Source organism: Myotis nattereri (assembly GCF_964212035.1).
Source record: "Myotis nattereri genome assembly, chromosome: 3".
Taxonomy (NCBI): Eukaryota; Metazoa; Chordata; class Mammalia; order Chiroptera; family Vespertilionidae; genus Myotis; species Myotis nattereri.
This window is the reverse complement of record NC_138077.1, coordinates 179,978,542-179,998,661: the sequence shown is the minus strand read 5'-3', so window position 1 is coordinate 179,998,661 and position 20,120 is coordinate 179,978,542. Positions and strand designations below refer to the sequence as shown.

The 20,120-nt window shown below is 40.5% G+C and overlaps 1 protein-coding gene across 1 annotated transcript in view; it reads left to right on the top strand.

The window, feature by feature from the left end:
* The window catches only part of SCP2 (sterol carrier protein 2), a 101,009-nt gene that overhangs the window by 69,374 nt on the left and 11,515 nt on the right, over nt 1-20,120 (top strand). The window contains exon 13 of the mRNA XM_081086530.1: nt 9,248-9,341. Coding sequence (XP_080942656.1) covers nt 9,248-9,341 — 94 coding nt within the window. The remainder of the gene's footprint in view (nt 1-9,247; nt 9,342-20,120) is intronic.

Genomic DNA, 20,120 nt, shown 5'->3' with positions numbered 1-20,120 from the left:
TCTGGATTAGGTTTTGGCTTAAGGGAATGTTGTGGCTAGTTTGTTCTTCTATAATTTCCTTCAAGAATTTTTTCTTTGCATTCACAAGTTGGCTGTATGGCTAAAGAGGCCTACCTTGGCTTTCAGCATGCCTTCCTCACTAAGCTTAATCATTTCTAGCTTTTGATTTAAAGTGAGAGATATGACTCTTCCTTTCACATGAACACTTAGAGGCCATTGTAGGGTTATTGATTGGCTAATTTCAATATTGTTGTGTTTCTGGGACTAGGAAGGCCCACAGAAAGGAAGAGGGGGTTATGGCTGGTCAGTAGGTGTTCATGGTGACCCAAAACAAGTACAAAAGCAACATCAAAGATCACTGTTAACAAATCACCATAACAAATCTATATATATTCTATATATATAAAAGGCTAATATGCAAAGTGTCTCCTTGGGAGTTTGACCGGGAGTTCGATCTCTTGCTATGATGTGCACTGACCACCTGAGGGCGGTGCAGACGTAGGAAGGCTCCAGCAGGCAGCCGGCAGCCGGGGAAGGAAGGCCCCAGCCAGCACCAGGAAGGCCCCAATCAGCCCTGATCGCCAGCCAGGCTTAGGGACCCTACCCATGCAGGAATTTCGTGCACCGGGCCTCTAATATAATAATAATAATAATAATAATAATAATAATAATAATAAAGTTTGAAATATTATGAGAATTACCAAAATGTCATATAGAAACACAAAGTGAACAAATGCTATTGGGAAAATGGTGCTGGTAGACTTGCTCTACCTTTTTTATTTTAGCTCTCAGTTGGTGCAAAGTGGTATTTCATTGTGGTTTTGATTTGCATTCTCCTAATGGCTACTGATATTGAGCATCTTTTTATGTGTTAACTGGCCATTTGTATATCTTTGGAGAAATATCTATTCAGATCTCAGCCATTTTATTTATCCTTACCTGAGGATACTTTTTTCATTGATTTTTAGAGAGAGTGAAGGAGGGGAGGGTTCCCTGCCTCCCTCACATGCCCAGACTGGGGGCTGGAGATCGAACCTACAACCCAGATACATGCCCTTGACCAGGAATTGAACCCGTGACCCTTTGGTCTGAGGGCCAATGTTCTAACCACTGAGAACACTGGCCATTTTTAAATTGCATTGTCTTTTTATTATTCAGTTGTAATGGTTCTTTTAACAACCACTTTTTGAGAGCCTAGTGTGGACCAGGACCTTGCTACGTGCTTGGTGCTTCTTTGTTTAATCCTCATAAAAGCCCCAAATGGTAGGTTTATATCTTTTTTTTTTTTTTTACACTTGTAGGGTGCTTGTGCACAGGAAGGCCACACGTTTTGTGCCCCTTGTCACAGTGACCCCAGTTCCTGTTGGGTGTGTTGTAAACAGAGGAGCCATTTCTTCAGGCACCCTGCTCTGAGCACACCCCCTAGGTTTATATCTTATTTACAGATGAGGAAATTCATGATCAGAGTTAAAACAACTTATCTAAAGAGAGTTTCAAGTGGTAGCAATCAAGATTCTAACCTTTATATGAGTTTAAAGTTCCTGTTTTGTTGGCTATTCCGTGCTTCTGATCTTTGACATTGTTGAAACAGTACCCATATTCTAGGGCTTAGAATGAAAATTTTCAGGAAGCATAGAGGGAATTCATACACCAAATAATCTTCAAAATCCCTTCCAATATTTTATGTACTGTATTTATCTCAGGAAACTTGTGTATAAGCCAAATTAAAAGACAACCAGAATTTAGTTACTGCTAAAAGAACTTCGTATAGAATGAAATCATGAGGAGCATTCTTCTGTAATATGAGTAATATCTTTTCTGAGTTTGTTTAAATTATTATATTCAGTGTCAGGGCACATATCAATAAATTGTAAGGTATAGGGATTTTCAAAAAATACTGATAAAACATTTTATATATTAACTCTTTTTCTAAGCTGGTTGAAAAGATGGTTAATCATTAGCTTGATATGCTTTTCAAAACAAGATAAAGAGATATCTGTGACCTGCTGGAACTTGTTGTCTGGACTCTGCCCCACAAAGAATCAAGATGCTTTTTAGATATAGCTTTGGCCCAGCACCGCTCTGCCCCTCTTCCTTTCACTCCGTCGCTAGTGAGTGATACAGAAAGTCAAGGCACCGTTATGACTCAGATGAGAAATCCGAAACAAGAGAAAATGGTGTTGCAGTTGACCTGGATGCTCCCAAGTCAAAAAAAAGCTAAAATGAAAGAGAAGCTAAGTGGAGACACTGAAGAAGGATATAACAGACTTTCAAAAGAATTTTCCGAGTCTCATAAGAAGAAAAGATCTGTCAAATGGAGATATTGATGAATATGAAAAAAATCAAAGCGAGTGTAATCCTTTGATAGTTCTACTCATAAGTCAAGTGATAATAAACTAGAGGAGGATGTCCAGTGTTTACATCCCCATTGCACAGTTACAGAGAGAAATTACCCGAAAGGGCTTCAGAGAAGGTAGTTTTAAAGTTTTGGTGGCAACCAGTGTGGCTGCCCATGGTTTGTTCACTCCTGAGGCTGACTTGGTGATTCAGAGTTCTCCTCCACAGGATGTTGACTCCTATGTTCATTGCTCTGGACGCACAGGTGGAGCTGGCCAGACAGGGATTTGCATATGTTTTTATCAACCAAGAGAAAGAGGTCAACTAAGATACATGGAACAAAAAGGAGGAATTACTTTTAAACGTGTAGGTGTTCCTTCTACAATGGATTTAGTTAAATCTAAAACCATGGATGCCATTAGGTCTCTGGCTTCAGTTTCTTATACTGTTGTTGACTTTTTTCCAACCATCAGCTCAGAGACAAGAGAAAGGGGCTGTGGATGCAGTGGCTGCAGCATTAGTCCATATCTCCAGTGCCTTGAGTTTTGAACTGCGATCTTTGATTACCTCTGATAAGGGGTTTGTGACCATGACTCTGGAAAGCCCAGAAGAAATACAGGGTGTCAGCTGCGCTTGGAAAGAACTTAACAAAAAGCTGAGTAATAATGCTTTGTCCCAAATTACCAGAATGTGTCTTCTAAAAGGAAATATAGGTGTTTGCTTTGATGTTCCCACAGCTGAGTCAGAAAGGTTACAGGCAGAGTGGCATGATTCAGACTGGATAACCTCAGTGCCCAAGTTACCCAAAATGGAAAAATATTATGATGGAAATGCAGCTTTTAATTCTAGACAGAGGAGTGGCTGGCCAAGTGGCCGGGATGTCAGTCAGGTAGACAGAGTCGACGGGAGTTGGTTAGGAAGTCAACCAGATGGTAGAAGACAAAGCGGGGATAGAAATCAGTCAAGAAGCAGGGGCCACAGAGGGAGTTTTGACTGAGAATTTAATAGCTAATGTACAAGTGTGTGCTTCACTATTTCTGCCTAATCATGTACATTATCCACCAAAAACTAGGTCATCATAGTTGCGGTATGTGTCTGCTATTTGCAAAGAAGTTGGTTGTATTTTAAAAAACATTTCACAAAAATGGATATAAACAAATCAACTTATCCAGTTAACCTTTGAATAATAAAACCTTTTTTTAAATACATATTTTTATTGATTTCAGAGAGGAAGGGAGAAGAAGCGAGAGATAGAAACATCAATAATGAGAGAGAATCATTGATGGGCTGCCTCCTGCATGTCCTGCACTGGGGATTGAGCCTGCAACCCGGCATGTGCCCTGACTGGGAATAGGTCAATGCTCAACCACTGAGCCATGCTGGCCAGGCAATAAAACTTTTTATTGTCTATTTTTAAAAAAAAGATATTTTGTACACTGAAAAGTGCTACTAATATGAGTTATTACTTTGTCATGTACAATTTGGAAGTGGCAAGCTAGAGAAAGGTACAGTGATAATTAAAAGCTGAAGAGATGCCTGACCAGTGTGGCTTAGTGGTTGAGCGTCAACCTATGAACCAGGAGGTCATGGTTCGATTCCCGGTCAGGGCATATGCCAGGGTTTCGGGCTCAATCCCCAGTAGGTGGCATGCAGGAGGCAGCAGATCAATGATTCTCTCTCATCGATGTTTCTATCTCCCCCTTACTCTCTGAAATCAATAAAAAAATCCTATATAATAAAAGGGTAATATGCAAATTTACCCTAACAGTGGAATGACCTGGAATGACCGGTCGCTATGACATGCACTGATCACCAGGGGCAGACGTTCAACGCAGGAGCTGCCCCTTGGTGATCATTGTGCTCCCACTGGGGGAACTCCACTCAGCCACATGCCGGGCAGATGGCTGCGAGCGCAGTGGTGCTGGCGGGAGCTTCTGCTGCCTCCTCGACAGTGCTAAGGATGTCCGACTGGCTTAGGCTGTGGGGAGTGGGCCTACGCCATCAGCCGGACATCCCCCGAGGGTTCCCAGGCTGCCAGAGGGATGTCTGACTGCCATCTTAGGCCTGATCCCCTGGCCTAAGTCAGGGCACATGCTGGGTTGCAGGTTCAATCCTCAGTGCAGGACATGCAGGTAGACATCCCCCGAGGGGTCCTGCACTGCGAGAGGGCACAAGCTGGGCTGTGGGACTACCTTGAGTGCACAAATTTTCATGCACCAGGCCTCTAGTCCACCGGTCGCCAACCAGTGGTCCGTGAGGTCCAAAAGGTTGGCGACTGCTGTTCTAGTCTATAATAATAAAAGTGTAATATGCTAATTAGACCAGACGTCCTTCCGGACGACCTTCTGGACAAAACTGGGGATGTGAGGGAAGCCCGAGTATCAGGTGCCTGCCAGTGGCTGGAGGGAAGCCCGGGTCCTGGGTGTCAGAGGGAAGCTGGTGCTGGCAGCCAGGGGGGAAGGAAGGCCTACTCTTGCACGAATTTCATGCATCAGGCCTCTAATATATATATGTGCATATATATATATATATATATATATATATATATATATATGCTGAAGAGTTGAATTAATGAAATGAAATTGGCCTGTGGAGGACTAGTCATGGCCATTTGATTTTAGGTCACTCATTCAGACTTTTGACAGAGAAGATGGTGACCATAGACAATTCTGCTCCAAATGGAACAGGAAAAAATTAGGATTTAGGTAAAGGAGAATTCAGTGTAATTTCTGTTTCATTTAGTCACTATTTACTGAATACCTATTGTGTGCCAAGAACTGGGGATATAATTTTTTTTTTAAAGACGTGGTATCTTCTCTTGAGAAGCTGACATTTAGTAGGGATTCACAGCAAAGTAGTTTCTCAGCCAAGGTCTTGAAGGATAAAAAGGAGTTTGCCAAGACAGAAGTATTCCAGACATAGGGAGCAGCGCTGGCAAAGGCATGAAAGCGTGAAGTAGCATTCCACGCTCTGAGAGCTGTGCACGTTTCAGCATGGCAGGAGCTTAGGTTCCATGCCTTGTTCATGACTTGAATAAGATTCCTCTGGTAGGCTGGCTTTCAACTTCTTAGACTTCCCATACCCACTCTTTCATCCTCATTCTCAGCTGATTACTTTGTTGCGAAATCCTAAGCCATTAGACCCAAACTTCCTCATCTCCCATCTCAAGATCTGTAACCCTGTGGAGAACCACACCCACCTGATCCTCTTTCCCTTAAGTCTCCTCCTTTTCCTATATCTCATTCCCCTGTCACCTCAAGACTTCTCTCCTTGTAGCTCCCTTCCCCTGGTTCATTACCATCATCAGGCTAACATGCTTAGTATGTTAACCTTAAAACAAACTTTTTGATACTATACTCCTCTCCAAAGACCACTCCATTTCATTGTTCCCCTAAAAGTGATGTCTCAAAAGAGCCACACTGTCTCTTTCCCTCTTCTATTCACTCTTTAATTCACTATAATCTGACTTCTACCTTCCACCACTGACTTCAGATTGCCTTTGTCCAAGTCACCTGTGCTCTCCCTGTTGCCAAATCCCGAAGGTGTTGGACATAGTTTACTCCTCCCTCCAGATTCTTCCTGCCCCGTCAGCGTGTGTGACACCGCGCTCTGCTGGTTTTCTGCTCGCATCACTGGCTCTGCTTCCCTTCTCTCCCAGACTTCTAGATAAGGGAGTTCTGGTGTCCTGGGCTCTCTTCTTTCTCCCTTGTTCTCTCAAGGGGAGCTTATCAGTTTCCGTGGATTTAAATACGTTCATTATGCTGATGGTTATCTCCATTTTCTCTCCAGCCCGGACCTCTCTCCTCTGAGCTCCAGACTCTCATGTCCAACTGCCTTCTTGTCTCAGAAACATCTCATACTTAATGCACCTAAAATGGAACTCAGTCCCTCGTATTTCCTTTTATCAGTAACTGGCATTGCTATTCTGAATCATCCTTGCCCTTTCCCCTACCACTTAGGTTTCCCTCATTCTATCTGGATTCTACCTCCAAAATTTATTTTGAATCCACTTCCTGCTCTCCATCTCCACTGGCCACCTGCCTCCACTGTAGTCCAGACCATCACTTCTTACTTGGACCAGCCTCCTAACCAGCTCCCCACCTCTGTCCTTACACTCTTCACCCCAATTCATTCTGATACTGTTGTAAGAATAATCACAAATTAAACGATTTCACTTCCCTGTTTAATCATTTCCGTGGCTTCCTAGATTTCCTACTTTGTTGTGCATGATCTGGGCCCAGCCTACTTCTCCAATTTCGTGTCACTATCTCTGCACTTACTGTGCTCCAGTGACATTGTTCTGTTTTACTTTCTTTTAACATACCAAAAGCTGTTTTTTCATGGACTTGGCAGTTTCTTCTTTGAATGGCTAACTTCTTTTCTTCCTTTAATTGGGTCTTGCTTAAATCCATCTGCTGAAAGATGTCATTCCTTGATTGCCCTAAAAGTAGGTTCTTCCTCTTTTTGTTTGCTTCCTAACACTTGCAATTGTTTTGTCTGTTTACTTCCTTTTCTTCTCCACTGAAAAATTGTAAACTCAGTGAGGAGAGGGACTGGGCCTGACTGCTGTTATACTCCTAGTTCCTGGAACAATGTCTGCCATGTAGCAAGCACTTGTTAAATAATTATAAAACTAGAAGCCCGGTGCACGAAATTCATGCATGGGGGTGGGGGGGCATCCCCCTCAGCCCAGCCTGAACCCTCTCCAATCCAGGACCCTTTGGGGGACATCCCTCTCACAATCCTGGACCGCTGGCTCCTAATCGCTCACCTGCCTGCCTGCCTGGTTGCCCCTTACTGCCCCCCGTCCCCGCTGGCCTGATTGCCCCTCACTGCCTCTGTGTGCCAGCCTGATTGCCCCTAACTGCCCCCCCATGCCAGTCTGGTTGCCTCTTACTCTCCCCCCCCCCCCCCCAGCCTGGTTGCCCCATGCAGCCTGCTGTTCAGTCATTTTGTTGTCTCTCACTAACCCCCCTGCTGGCCTGGTTGCCCCACGCAGCCTGCTGTTCAGTCGTTTGGTCGTTCTTCACTTAATGCCCTTGCCAGCCTGGTCGTAGGCAGCCATCTTGTGAGGGCATGAGGGTTAATTTGCATATTACCTCTTTATTATATAGGATGATAGAAAGAAGGAAAGGGGAAGGAAAAAAGAAATAGGTGGGTAAGGAGAGAGAGAAAAAGAAAAGGAAGGAGGGTGGGGAAAGAAAGGAAAGGAAAGGCAGGGAAAGAAAAAGAAAGAAATTCTTACGGAGCAGCTGTTACACTCTTGACTCTTTCTATATCCTTCCTGTGTTGTTCCAGTTATGGCCCCAGCCACCACCAGCATGCTTGCAGTATGTCAGAGGAATTACCTGTCATCCTAAGGTGCCCTCATCTTCCTCAGACCCCCCAAGTTTCTAACCCTTGAGGCTCTGGAGCCCATAACAGTCATACCTGTCATTTTTCATACTTTGGATTCCATTTAATTCTGAAGGTCATTGGCACTCTCACCTTCCTTCCTACCTCCTCACCAGAGGTGCACAGAGAGGACGTATCTGGTTCATAATTATATAGCTAGTGAGTGGAGAAAGCCCTTAAATTTCAACTGAGGCCTTTGTGGCAGTAAAGACTGTTCCTTCTGCCACATGAGGCCATTTATCTGTAGTGGTTCCTTAAGTATCAAACAACCAATGCGCAGACAGATGGTTGTTAATTTGTCAATTAAGAATTGTCCAAACCTATAGAGAATTTTTATAAGAGTTTATTTGCGTCAACACTAGTGACATATGCCAGGAAGCAAGATCTCAAATGCTTCAGAGAATGACAGTTTCACAGTTTCTTTTAAGCACTGAAATTAAGGAGGGAACATAAGGAAGATTACAAGAGGGTAGGAGAAAGCAAGGCGATTATTAACATAGATTCACAGAAACAGTGGACAAAGAGTGCTACGGCAAAGATAAACCTTTTACTAAAAAGTTATGTGCCTGGGGCGTGAATGCCCACCATGACCTTACCAGTAAGGAATTTATGATCAGATCACCCTATGAGGTGACTTTTCATAGAACCCCTTTTTCACCCACAAATTCATATATTGAATCCCATGTAAACAGTGAACCTCAAGTCCATCCTTTGCTTATTCCACACTTCCTTATGAAACCTGTTCTATCACCATCATTCTTGCCTGGGCTTTGCAGTTGCCTCTTAACTAGTCTCCCTGCCTCCCCATTTGCCCCTTACAGTTCCATTTTCTAACTGGCAGCCAGGTTTATTTAAAAACACACACATGTAAATTGGATTATGCTACTTTCCAGTTTATACTCTACAGTTCTCATTACACTCGAAATAAAACCCAGACTCCTACTCATGACCTAGAAAGCCCCTCAGTATCTTATCCTGCCCTGCATGTTTCTGTGACCTTGGATCCTCCTACTCTGCTCTGCTCCAGCCATACTGGTTTTATAGTTTAACCGCCAAGCCTTAAGCTCTTTCCCCACCTAAACACTGACGTAATTCAAGTATCTCCTCCTCAGAGAGGCCTATCTGACTAGACTATCTAAAATACAATACCCAATACAAATAAATATACTTTCTCTATATCCCCTTAACCTGCCTTATTTTCTTCATAGTAACTATTCTTTATTTATTTGCTTGTTCATTGCCTCTCTCCCCCACTAGCATTTAAGCTTCATGAGGGTAGGTTCTTTGGTTTACCACCTTTGCAAGGATTGTGCCTAGCACCTAGTGATTACTCATATTGGTGGGGGGAAAATGGGGAGTAAGACTTGTTTTATGGGTTTAATAACAATTTTATTTGGGTAAGGGTCATAACATCTGTTTTTAGGGTTTTGGAAAATTAAACTGTATAAATGTTGAAAAACCTAGTACCTGTATGACTCCATGGACTGAAATGAAGTCTTTTCCCCAATTCTTTTAGAACTCATCAAATTGAAGCTGCTCCAACCAGCGCTGCAGTTGAAGGGTTTAAAGCAAATCTTGTCTTTAAGGAAATTGAGAAGAAGCTTGAAGAGGTAAGTAATATTTATCTGAAATACTACCAGAGGACCCAGAAGCTAGAGAAGTGCCAATAGATTTCAGGTGCTGCATGAAGTGGTACAGTTGAAAATTTATATCATATTGTTGAGTATTGAATGTATTTTTTTTTAATATATATTTTATTGATTTTTTACAGAGAGGAAGGGAGAGGGATAGTTAGAAACATCCATGAGAGAGAAACATCGATCAGCTGCCTCCTGCGCACCCCCTACTGGGATGTGCCCGCAACCAAGGTACGTGCCCTTGACCGGAATCGAACCTGGGACCCTTCAGTCCGCAGGCTGACACTTTATCCACTGAGCCAAACCGGTTAGGGCTGAATGTATTTTTGATATCTGAGTATCTATTACAGTTTCCCTGTAATTCTGATAAAAGTGCATTTCAGAGATATACAAATTTGCCAATTTGAGTTACATAAAGAACTGTAGTAAATTGCCATTAAGATCGTAACTCTTTCCCTAGCTGGTTTGGCTCAGTGGATAGAGCATCAGCCTGCAGACTAAAGGGTCTTGGATTCAATTCTGGTCAAGGAGATATGCCTGGGTTGTGGGCCTGATCCCCAGTGGGTGACGTGCAGGAGGCAGCCAATCAATGATTCTCTCTCATCATTGATATTTCTATCTCTCTTTCCCTCTCCCTTCCTCTATGAAATCAATAAAGATATGTTTTAAAAAATTAAAAAAATAAAAATTGTCAGAAGTCAGAGCCATTTAAAAAAAATATCGTAACTCTTTTCTCCATCTTTGTCAGGAAGATAATAATTATGGATAGAGTTTATATGTAAAGGGATTATGATTTATTTTGGTTTAATTTTATTCTGGGTTAAAAATATTTTACATAGAACCATTCAAAAGAATATTTAAAGTGAACCTTTAAAGTTACCTAATATTAAAACTCTCAAAAAGAAATCTTTTATGCCTGAATTTTTCAAAGTATTTTTAAATTTGTTTTTTTCTTGTAAAAATGATGCTAATTTTTAAAACAAAATAAAAATTTTAATTTTAGTTTACTAAAATTTTAACAATGGTTGGCATTCTTTCAGACATCTCTTTATATGAACATACAGTTTCATATAACTAGGATCATACAATACATGTTGAGTTTAAAACTATATTACATATGCAGATCTATTTTTATGTACAATAATTAGTTCTTGATAGATAATAATCATACTAAGGTAATCTAACTGTAACTCTATCTCCAAAAAGAAAGTTACTTTCTTCAGGCAAAATAAGATATTTACTTAATTGTTTCAAACCTAAAGGCACTTGGGATTTTATTATTGACCAGTGGCCCAGTGCACGGATTCGTGCACATTGAAAGGAAACTAATTAGAAGAAATATTTTAATACTAGAGACCCGGTGCAATCACCAGTGGGGTCCCTTGGCCTGGCCTGCAGGGATTGGACTGAAACTGGCTCTCTGACATCCCTCAAGGGGTCCTGGATTGAAAGAGAGTGCAGGCCAGGCTGAGGGACCTCACTGGTGCATCATCGGGGCCGGGACGGACCGTGGGAGGCCTCCAAGGGTGTGTCCGGCCCGTCTTGCCCAGTCCCGATCAGCTGGACCCCAGCAGCAAGCTAACCTATCAGTCAGAAAATCTTCCCCCTGGTGGTCAGTGCACGTCATAGTGAGTGGTCGAATGGTTGGACACTTAGCATATTAGGCTTTTATTATATAGGATCTCTGTAAGAGAAGTGTCAAGCAAATTCACGATCAACAATGACAGATTGAAACACACGTGTGCAATTGGCGCCAGCGAGAGCTTTATATGTATCACATATGTGCGAGTCAACATTTATTTTTAAATTGCCAGTGCGCGTCATGTGTACCGGTCAGTCGGATGGTCAGATGGACATACGTTCAGTTACTTAGCCTTTCATATATATAGATTTCAATTTTGAGACCAGTAAGACACAGTTACACCCAGAGTTGCACAATTCCAATTGCATATCTACTAAGCTGATCAAAGTGGCTGAAATAAAGAAAATGATTCAAAACATTTGAGCTATGTATTTCACTCGTGTTAAAGCCACAGTGTGAATGACAAACATTTTGCTTATCTCATAATTCTCTTATTATAGGACAGAGGACTTCTTAGCATTTAAAGTGATTGCATTGTGTATGTATGTGTGAGGGGGAGAAACAGCTAATGTTTCGTCAGCTCATGTTTGTCTTGACAAAGCACCCTGCATTTCTAGGATTTCCATAATGCTCAGTAACCTTTCTGAGGGTGAGATGGCCAGTGCTGACAGTTTGGGCAGGCAGGCAATGGTCCACTTGTCCCACCACCGTCTTGTGGGAATACACCTGCGTGAGACTACCTTTTATTTTATAACCTGCTTTTTCCTCTTGACAGTATGTTTAATGCCATAAACATAAATCCTTACCATCAGTTTTTTAATTATTTTTTTTAATATAATTGATTTTTCACAGAGAGGAAGGGAGAGGGATAGAGAGTCAGAAACATCGATGGGAAATACCGATCAGCCGCCTACTGTACACCCCGCACTGGGGATGTGCCCGCAACCAAGGCACATGCCCCTGACCGGAATCGAACCTGGGACCCCTGAGTCTGCAGGCCTATGCTCTATCCGCTGAGCCAAACCCGTCAGGGCAGTTTTTTAATTATTTTTATTTTATTTTTTCCAACACCATTTATTCCTTCTTCCACCTTCAACTATGCTCCTCCCTTCTTCCCCCACAGTCACCACACTGTTGTCCATGTCCAGGCTCAGTATCTCCATCCTCTCCCCTCAAAATCTCCCCCACCAGAGCTGCTTGCCTGCTCTCTGTCTATGAGTCTATCTCTGTTTTGTTTATTAGTCCAGTTTGTTCATTAAATTCCACATGTGAGTGAAATCATAGGGTTCTTGTCTTTCTCTGACTTGCCATCAGTTTTAACGACTACATAGTACATGTTTGAATGTATGTACCATAATCTGTTTAACTAGTCTCCAGGATAAATGTCAGGTTGTATTTAAGTTTAGTAAGTAAAACATTAGTTTAATAAATTCCCTTTTGTGCTCATTTTTAAGTACTTAATGCAATGATTACCTTAGCATAAATAATTAAAGGGGGAAATTGCAGGTAGTTGGATATGTGTGTTTTGCATTTTGATACATATTGCCAAATTATACACCAAAAAGTGTACTAATTTACAAGTTTAATAATTCATGAGAGTGACTTTTTCTTTCTTCAGATCTTCTCCAGTACTAAGTTGGCTGGTTTTTTTTTTTTTTTAAAAAAAATCTTTGCTAATCTAGTAGGAAAAAAATCTCATTTTTAAAAATTTCTTTCAAATGTCCACTAAAATAAAATTGGGCTATAAGGGCTCAGCTTGAGAATATTTTTTTTAAATTAAATCTTTATTGTTCAGATTATTACATTTGTTCCTCTTTTTCCCCCCATAACTCCCCTCCACCCAGTTCCCACCCCACCCTCCACCCTCACTCCCCACCCACTGACCTCATCCATAGGTGCACGATTTTTGTCCAGTCTCTTCCCACATCCCCGTCACCCCTTTTCCACCAAGAATAGTAGTCCACTCCCTTTATATGCCCCTGATTCTATTATAATCACCAGTTCATTCTGTTCATCAGGTTATTCACTTGATTTTTAGATTCACTTGTTGATAGATGTGTATTTGTTGTTCATAATTTGTATCTTTACCTTTTTCTTCTTCTTCCTCTTCTTAAAGGATACCTTTCAGCATTTCATATAATCCTGGTTTGGTGGTGATGAACTTCTTTAGCTATTTCTTATCTGTGAAGCTCATTATCTGACCTTCAATTCTGAATGATAACTTTGCTGGATAAAGTAATCTTGGTTGTAGGTTCTTGGCATTCATCACTTTGGATATTTCTTGCCCCTCCCTTCTGGCCTGCAAAGTTTCTGTTGAGAAATCAGCTGACAGTCGTATGGGTATTCCCTTGTAGGTAATTGACTTTCTTTCTCTTGCTACTTTTAAGATTCTCTCTCTGTCTTTTGCTCTTGGCATTTTAAATATGATGTGTCTTGGTGTGGTCCTCTTTGGATTCTTTTTGTTTGGGGTTCTCTGCGCTTCCTGGACTTGTAAGTCTATTTCTTTCACCAGGTAGGGGAAGTTTTCTGTCATTATTTCTTCAAATAGGTTTTCAATATCTTGCTCTCTCTCATCTTCTGGCACCCCTATAATTCTGATGTTTGTACGCTTGAAGCTGTCCCAGAGGCTCCTTACACTATCTTCGTATTTTTGGATTCTTTTTTCATTTTGCTTTTCTGGTTGGGTGTTTTTTGCTTCTTCGTATTTCAAATCATTGACTTGATTCTTGCAATCCTCCAGTCTGCTGTTGGGAGTCTGTATAATATCCTCCATTTCAGTCAGTGTATGCTTAATTTCCAGTTGTTCCCTTATCATAACATCAAGGGTCTGACTAGTTTTCTTGAGGATCTCGCTACATTTATCGGAGATCTCACCAGTCTTATCGAGGGTCTTACTAAGTTTATCGGCGGCTTCTAGAAAGTTCTTGAAAAATCTTAAAAGTGTGGTTTTGAACTCTATATCGAGTCGTTTGCTTTCCTCCATTTCTGTCATTTGTGTCCTATTTCTTTGTCTCCGCATTTTTTGTGCTTCCCTGTGCTGATGGAGTGGCTTTCTGTGCTAGGTGTCTTATAGGGCCCAGTGGCTCAGCCTCCCCAATTACCTGAGGTGGACACTCTTGGTATACCCCCTTGTGGGCTGTGTGCACAGTCTTGTTGTAGTTAAGCCTTGATTGTTGTAGGTATCACTGGGAGGAATTGACCAATTGGCTGTGAGAATCAGTTGTGTCTGCAGTGGGAGAACTTCTGAGCTGGAGACACCCTTCTGGGGCAAGACTTGCTTCAGTGGGGCTTTGGTGCTCACTGAGTCTGCCCCCTGAGTGTGTCCCTTATGGGTCCGAGGGGTTGCAGTCTGGATGGTCCCACTCTGACCACCGGGTATACTGGCTCCTGGATCTTTCAGGAGGTGCTAATCTAGCCTTTGCCTGAAGCTACTCAGCAGGAGCTCAGCTGTGAAGGAATGCAAGTTGCCCTGGGGCCTTGGGCCAGCTGCAAGTTTGTTAGGTAATTTTCAGATTGCAAAAGCCTCTGTGCACAGCTTGGGTGGGGCGGGGTCCCAGGGGATCAATTGGGCGGAGCAAACAGCTATGGCTGATCCTCAGTCCTTCCCTAAGAGGTCCCGAGTCTCAGTGTCCGGGTAATCGCTGCAAGCACCTCTGAGAGGAAGCCGCCCTCGAGATGCGAATGATGCCAGACAGTCTAGCCTCTCTCCGTATCAGTCAGGGTCCCCAGAGACTCGCCAGGAACTGGAGTTCAGGGCAGTAGGGAGTTTGAGACTCCCTCCCGATTGAAAAAGCCAACTGTGTCCTCAGCCGCCAGCCCACTCCGCGTCTGCCTCCGTACCGGTGGTGCACTGAACTTCCGCACTGCAGCTCCTCTGAGTCTCAGTGTGCTTTTCTCTTTCCTTCTCGTTGTAGTATTTCCACTCAGCCAGCCTTCTTGTAGTTCTGGATGATGCCCTTTCTGTCTTTTAGTTGTATTCTTGAAGTGGTTGTGTGAGGCAGCAGTCTCTGGTGTTTACCTATGCCGCCATCTTGGTTTTTCGAAAAAAAATTTTTCATGCCACTAACAGAGTAACCCGTAGTATAGTTGCTCCTGCCAAGTTGCCTTATTTTTTTTTTTTTTACTTTATTCTGTTTCAAAATATAAAATAAAAATAACTAGTTTAGAGAGTATCTGGTATGGCTAGATGTCAACCATTGGATACTTCATTATTGGGATTAACAAAGCAGGGCTGTTTTTATTTCACAGTCCTCTTTTAGCTTTGCAAATGTATGCTTCTTGCTCCCATTTTAATTCTTTTCTCTTCCTTCCATGACTTCACTTGCATGGACCTTGTCCCTTTGTTTCTTTTCTCCTTCCCACGATTGTCAGTTTCCTAAATGTTTGCAAGACCAGAAAGTGAAAGAAAGTCTTGGAATCTTTTGTCAATTCATGCATTTTCTTCCTTAGCAAAGGAAACCCGGCAAGATATTTTATTTCCACTTTTGTCTGTTAGCAATACCCCATTGCCCTTCTTTGAATTCTCCTAATTTTTTGTTCTGATTATGTTTTCGACAGGACCTACTCCTTGACCTTTTACCTACTCAGAAAGAAGTACTTTACAAGGAGGCACTTAGAACTTTGTTAGTATTAATGATCTCCGGTTTTGCAACAAATGTGTATTTGCTTTCCCCTTTTAACTCTCTCCCTCCCTCTTTAGTTGAAATGTTTTATTGACCAAAGGATATAAGACGATCAGATGGTTCTGAAAATTAATCTACATCTGTGTTAAGGAGGTGGGAGGAATTTCTCTCCAAGTGTATAGGTAGAATTTCTAAATGTTGGCTGACGTTATTCATGCTGCTCTAACTTGTTGGTGTCTGTCATCGCTCTCTCTATTCTGGAGACATTGTGCAAGCAGATGGCATGGTTGCACCTACAAGTAGCCATTTAGGAGACGCTGGCCCCAAAGAAAGCGTGACTCTTGAATGGCCCAACACACCAGCATTATTAAGCCACTCTTCTAAGTTGTCTCCACAGAACCATGAAGGATAAAATATCTCAAGAAACGTGGAGACGACTTTGGACTTTCTTTTAATTCATTTATGGTGACAAACTGCTTTCATAGTCTAAAGTTTGAAGTATTGATGTAGTCTGCTTTGCAGTATGGTATAGTCAATGGAAAGACCATTGAATTTGGTGTTTAACCAACCTAGGATTGAGTTCTGGTTGTTCTAGCCCAGGGGTGGGCAAACTTTTTGACTCGAGGGCCACAATGGGTTCTTAAACTGGACCGGAGGGCCGGAACAAAAGCATGGATGGAGTGTTTGTGTGAACTAATATAAATTCAAAGTAAACATCATTACATAAAAGGGTACGGTCTTTTTTTTTTTTTTTTTAGTTTTATTCATTTCAAACGGCCCGATCCGGCCCTTTGCCCACAGCTGTATAGCCTGACCGTGAGGGAACAGAGAGTTTAGTGGGAAGAGAAACATGGAAAAATTTTCCAGGAAAAAATTACTGCTTTAGCCAGAAACCTGGTATATATGCAGAGGGCTATCACAGTATCCAGCAGAGACAGGAAAGCCTTCCCAGAATATTGAGCATGTGAGCTGAGACTTGGATTGGTGAGATTGGGGTAGGAATGGAGAACAGGAGGAGGTGAGTGACCCAGGAAAGGGCATGGGCAAGGGCCTGGGGATACCTGTGTTCCTGGAATTTAAAATGATCAGTATTCTTAGAACATAAAGTCTGAGGGACATTAAAAAGTGTCTGAAAATAACAGATAAATATCTTTCAGATCATGAAGAATCTTGAATAATATGTAAAGACACACTTCATCCTATAGTCTGTGGGGAGCCATTTAAGAAACCCAAACCTGAAAGTGTTAGGTGGGTTATGTAAGGATTAGATGGATTATGTTAGATGAATTACTTGGCGGCTGGATAGAGAATAGTCTGAAGGATTTTTAATCTTTATGAGCCTCAATTCTTCTTTTCTGCTCAGTGAGCTAATATTAATACCTGTGCAGCTACTTACAGGGTTTTATGAAGATTAAAGAAAAAAGTATATAAAAGCATTTAAAAACTTTATAGCCCTCCAAAGATTGTTATTATTGTTAATATTTTTTCCTAAAGTTAACTTAAAATAATTTGAGTGAGACCTTATAAGGGAGGCCAAAATAAGAGAATTTCTCTTTCACTTAAAAAAATCTGACAGTCATTTGAGTTTCTTGACATAAGGGAAGTATTGGTAGTTGATTTTAGGACATCACATGTAAGAAATGCCTCCATGACTGTTGAGATAAGTAGGCCTAGACTAAACAATTTTAGAATAGCTTCTTTGGAGTCCTAATAACTATGGTTGATTCTAGATAGATTCAAGTGTGTTATCTATGTAAATGAAAAAGATTGACACACCCACTAGGATAGCTAAAATAAAAAAAGACATAAAAATGTTATTGAGGATGTGGAGAAATTGAAACCTTCATCCACTGCCAGTAGGCTTGTAACATGGTGCAGCCACTTTAGAAAAAGAGTGTGGTAGCTCCTAAAGAAGTAAGACATCTTATGAGCCAGCAGTTTCACTTATAAATATATACCTAAGAGAAATTAGATCCTATGTCCATACAAAAACTTTTACACTACTTCTCCTTTTTAGCTAGTATTGTTGATAGTAATAGCTGCACAGGAGAAAGAACAATCAGCTGATGAATCACTAAACAAAATGTGCTGCATCCATACAATGGAATATTACTGAGCCACAGGAAAGAAGGAATTACTGTTGCATGTTTCAACCTGGATAGACCTTAGAAACATTATGCTTAGTGAAAGAAGCCAGTCACAAAAGACCATATATTGCATGATTCCATTTATGTGGAAAGTCCACAATAAGCAAATCCACAGAGACAGGAGTAGATAATGGTTGCCAGGGACTAGCAGGAGGGAAGAATCAGTCTGGAGGGGTGATGCTAATGGGTATGGGTTTCTTTTTGAGGTGATGAGAACACTCTAAAGTGAGGTAGTGGTGTTGGTTGTACAACTCTGAATATATTAAAATACCACTAAATTATACTTTAACCCCTAGAGTGCCGGGGAGCGCGATCGCGTTCCTCCTGTCTTTTGCCAAAAGTGCCGGGAGCGCTATCAAAGCTTCGAAATGGCGTCCAGTTCTAAGTCTGCTTTTATTAGTGATGATGATATTGCTAAATATGTCAATGTAGTAAAGGTTTCCTTAAGTTTTTGAATAATGTAATTTCATTTACTTGCGATTCATAATTTTTTTCCTAAACTGCTGTAAAATCAGCAAAAATGCCTTGGCAATTTTAGCATAGTTCCTAGGATATTGGTTGGCACTCAAAGGGTTAAAAGGGTAAATTTTATGGTATGTAAATGATATCTCGATAAAGCTGTTATAAAACAAACAAAACACAACAAGAAGGAATAACTTAGATCAGGCTCTCTGCATCTGCATACATAGAAATAGAGGTTAGCATCTGATGTTAGCTTATGTAAATTCCTCAGGGATAATAATTATTTGAGTACTTCAGGCATTTATCATAGTGCCTGAACATAGTAAACACTTAAATCTTTGTTAAAAGAATGAAATGATACCAAAAGGAAGAATCTTAGAAGTAAATTATCATAGGGATATAAGGATAAAATAAAAAAGGTGAGAAATGAAAACTATTAGAAATGATAAGAAAACTAACTAAAAAGGTAGCCAGTTCCAAAATAAATAAAGATTAATATATTTTCTATAAATTTGTAGTAACACAGTCATAAAACATAATGGGAAATATATTATTAATAAGAGCAATATGAAATACTTAAGAATCTACCTGGCAAGAAATGTATAAAAACCAATGTAAGGAAGAAAAAGGCAAAATATTGCCAAGGGGCATCAAAGAACACTTGAAGATATACCATATTCATGGATGGAAGAACTTAATATTGTAAAAATGCTACTTCTCCCCTAAACAGATCTGTATATTTTATGTAATCCCATCTAAATTTTACAGTGTTATCAGGGTGGGAGTGGGGGTGGGGTAGAATTAACTAAATGATTAAAATGTATATCTAAGAAGAGGAAAAAGTCCAAAACAAATGCAAGAATAGCCAAGAATATTTGGAAGAGAGTAATTATGTTGGGGATTTACTATACTAAAGAGTAAAGTATATTATAAAGTCATAATAGTGGCACAGAAATAGCAGACAGATCATAGAGGAAAATAACAAAAAGAATGCTAACATTTATTGAGCAACTACTCTGTGCTTTATAGGTATTTACAAAATTTAAATTTCATACAACTCTGAGTTATATAACACCACTGTAATTATCTTCATTTCACATCTAAACTGAGATTCAAAGAAGTTTAGTAACTTGCTCAGGGGAATGTAAGTATGCAGTAGAGCAGGAATTTAAACCTATGCTGAATCAGATGCAGTGTTCTTAAGTAGCAAAGATTAATTCTAGCAACTTAATCTTATACAAATGAGGCTATGCAAAATTTTTAGATCAACAAATGTTACAGCATTGTTATAAGAGCCAGAAGTTAGAACTAATCTAAATATCAAGCAATAGAGCATCAGTTAAATATAATACACTGCTATAATTAAATACTATATGTGGTATTTAAAGTTATGTAGAAGAATATTTAATGATACAGTAATGAGGATAATGGTATTAAATAGCAAAGTGGATTATAAAACAATATATATAATATCCCATATGCTCAAATATTTTCTCTGAGTGATGAAATTATGAATTATTTATATTTTCTTTTTTGCTTATTGATATTTTCTAATTTTTCCACAAAAATTTTTCTCTCTAAAGAAAAATAATTGTAATAAAATGATTATTTTATTATTTTATTTTTAAAGTGTGTGAGGTTGTTGTTATTCCTTCGCCCTGCTAGTTGGCTTCACTGTTCCTCTGTTTTCCTCTAGTCCCCGGTGTTTCCCTTTATCCCAGTATATTGTCATAGTCGTCATAGTGTATTATCACTCACCCCTCTAACTCCTACTTCTATATTCTTGATGCCCAGAATAATGTCTGGTGCCAATCATTGTTTCAATCAGTAAATATTGCAGTATGGGAAGACGAAATAGCATGGGAATGAAGGGGAGAGGGAGGGGAATTGGAACCAAACTACAGAGATATGTATCTGAGATTATTTTTTCAGCTTCATT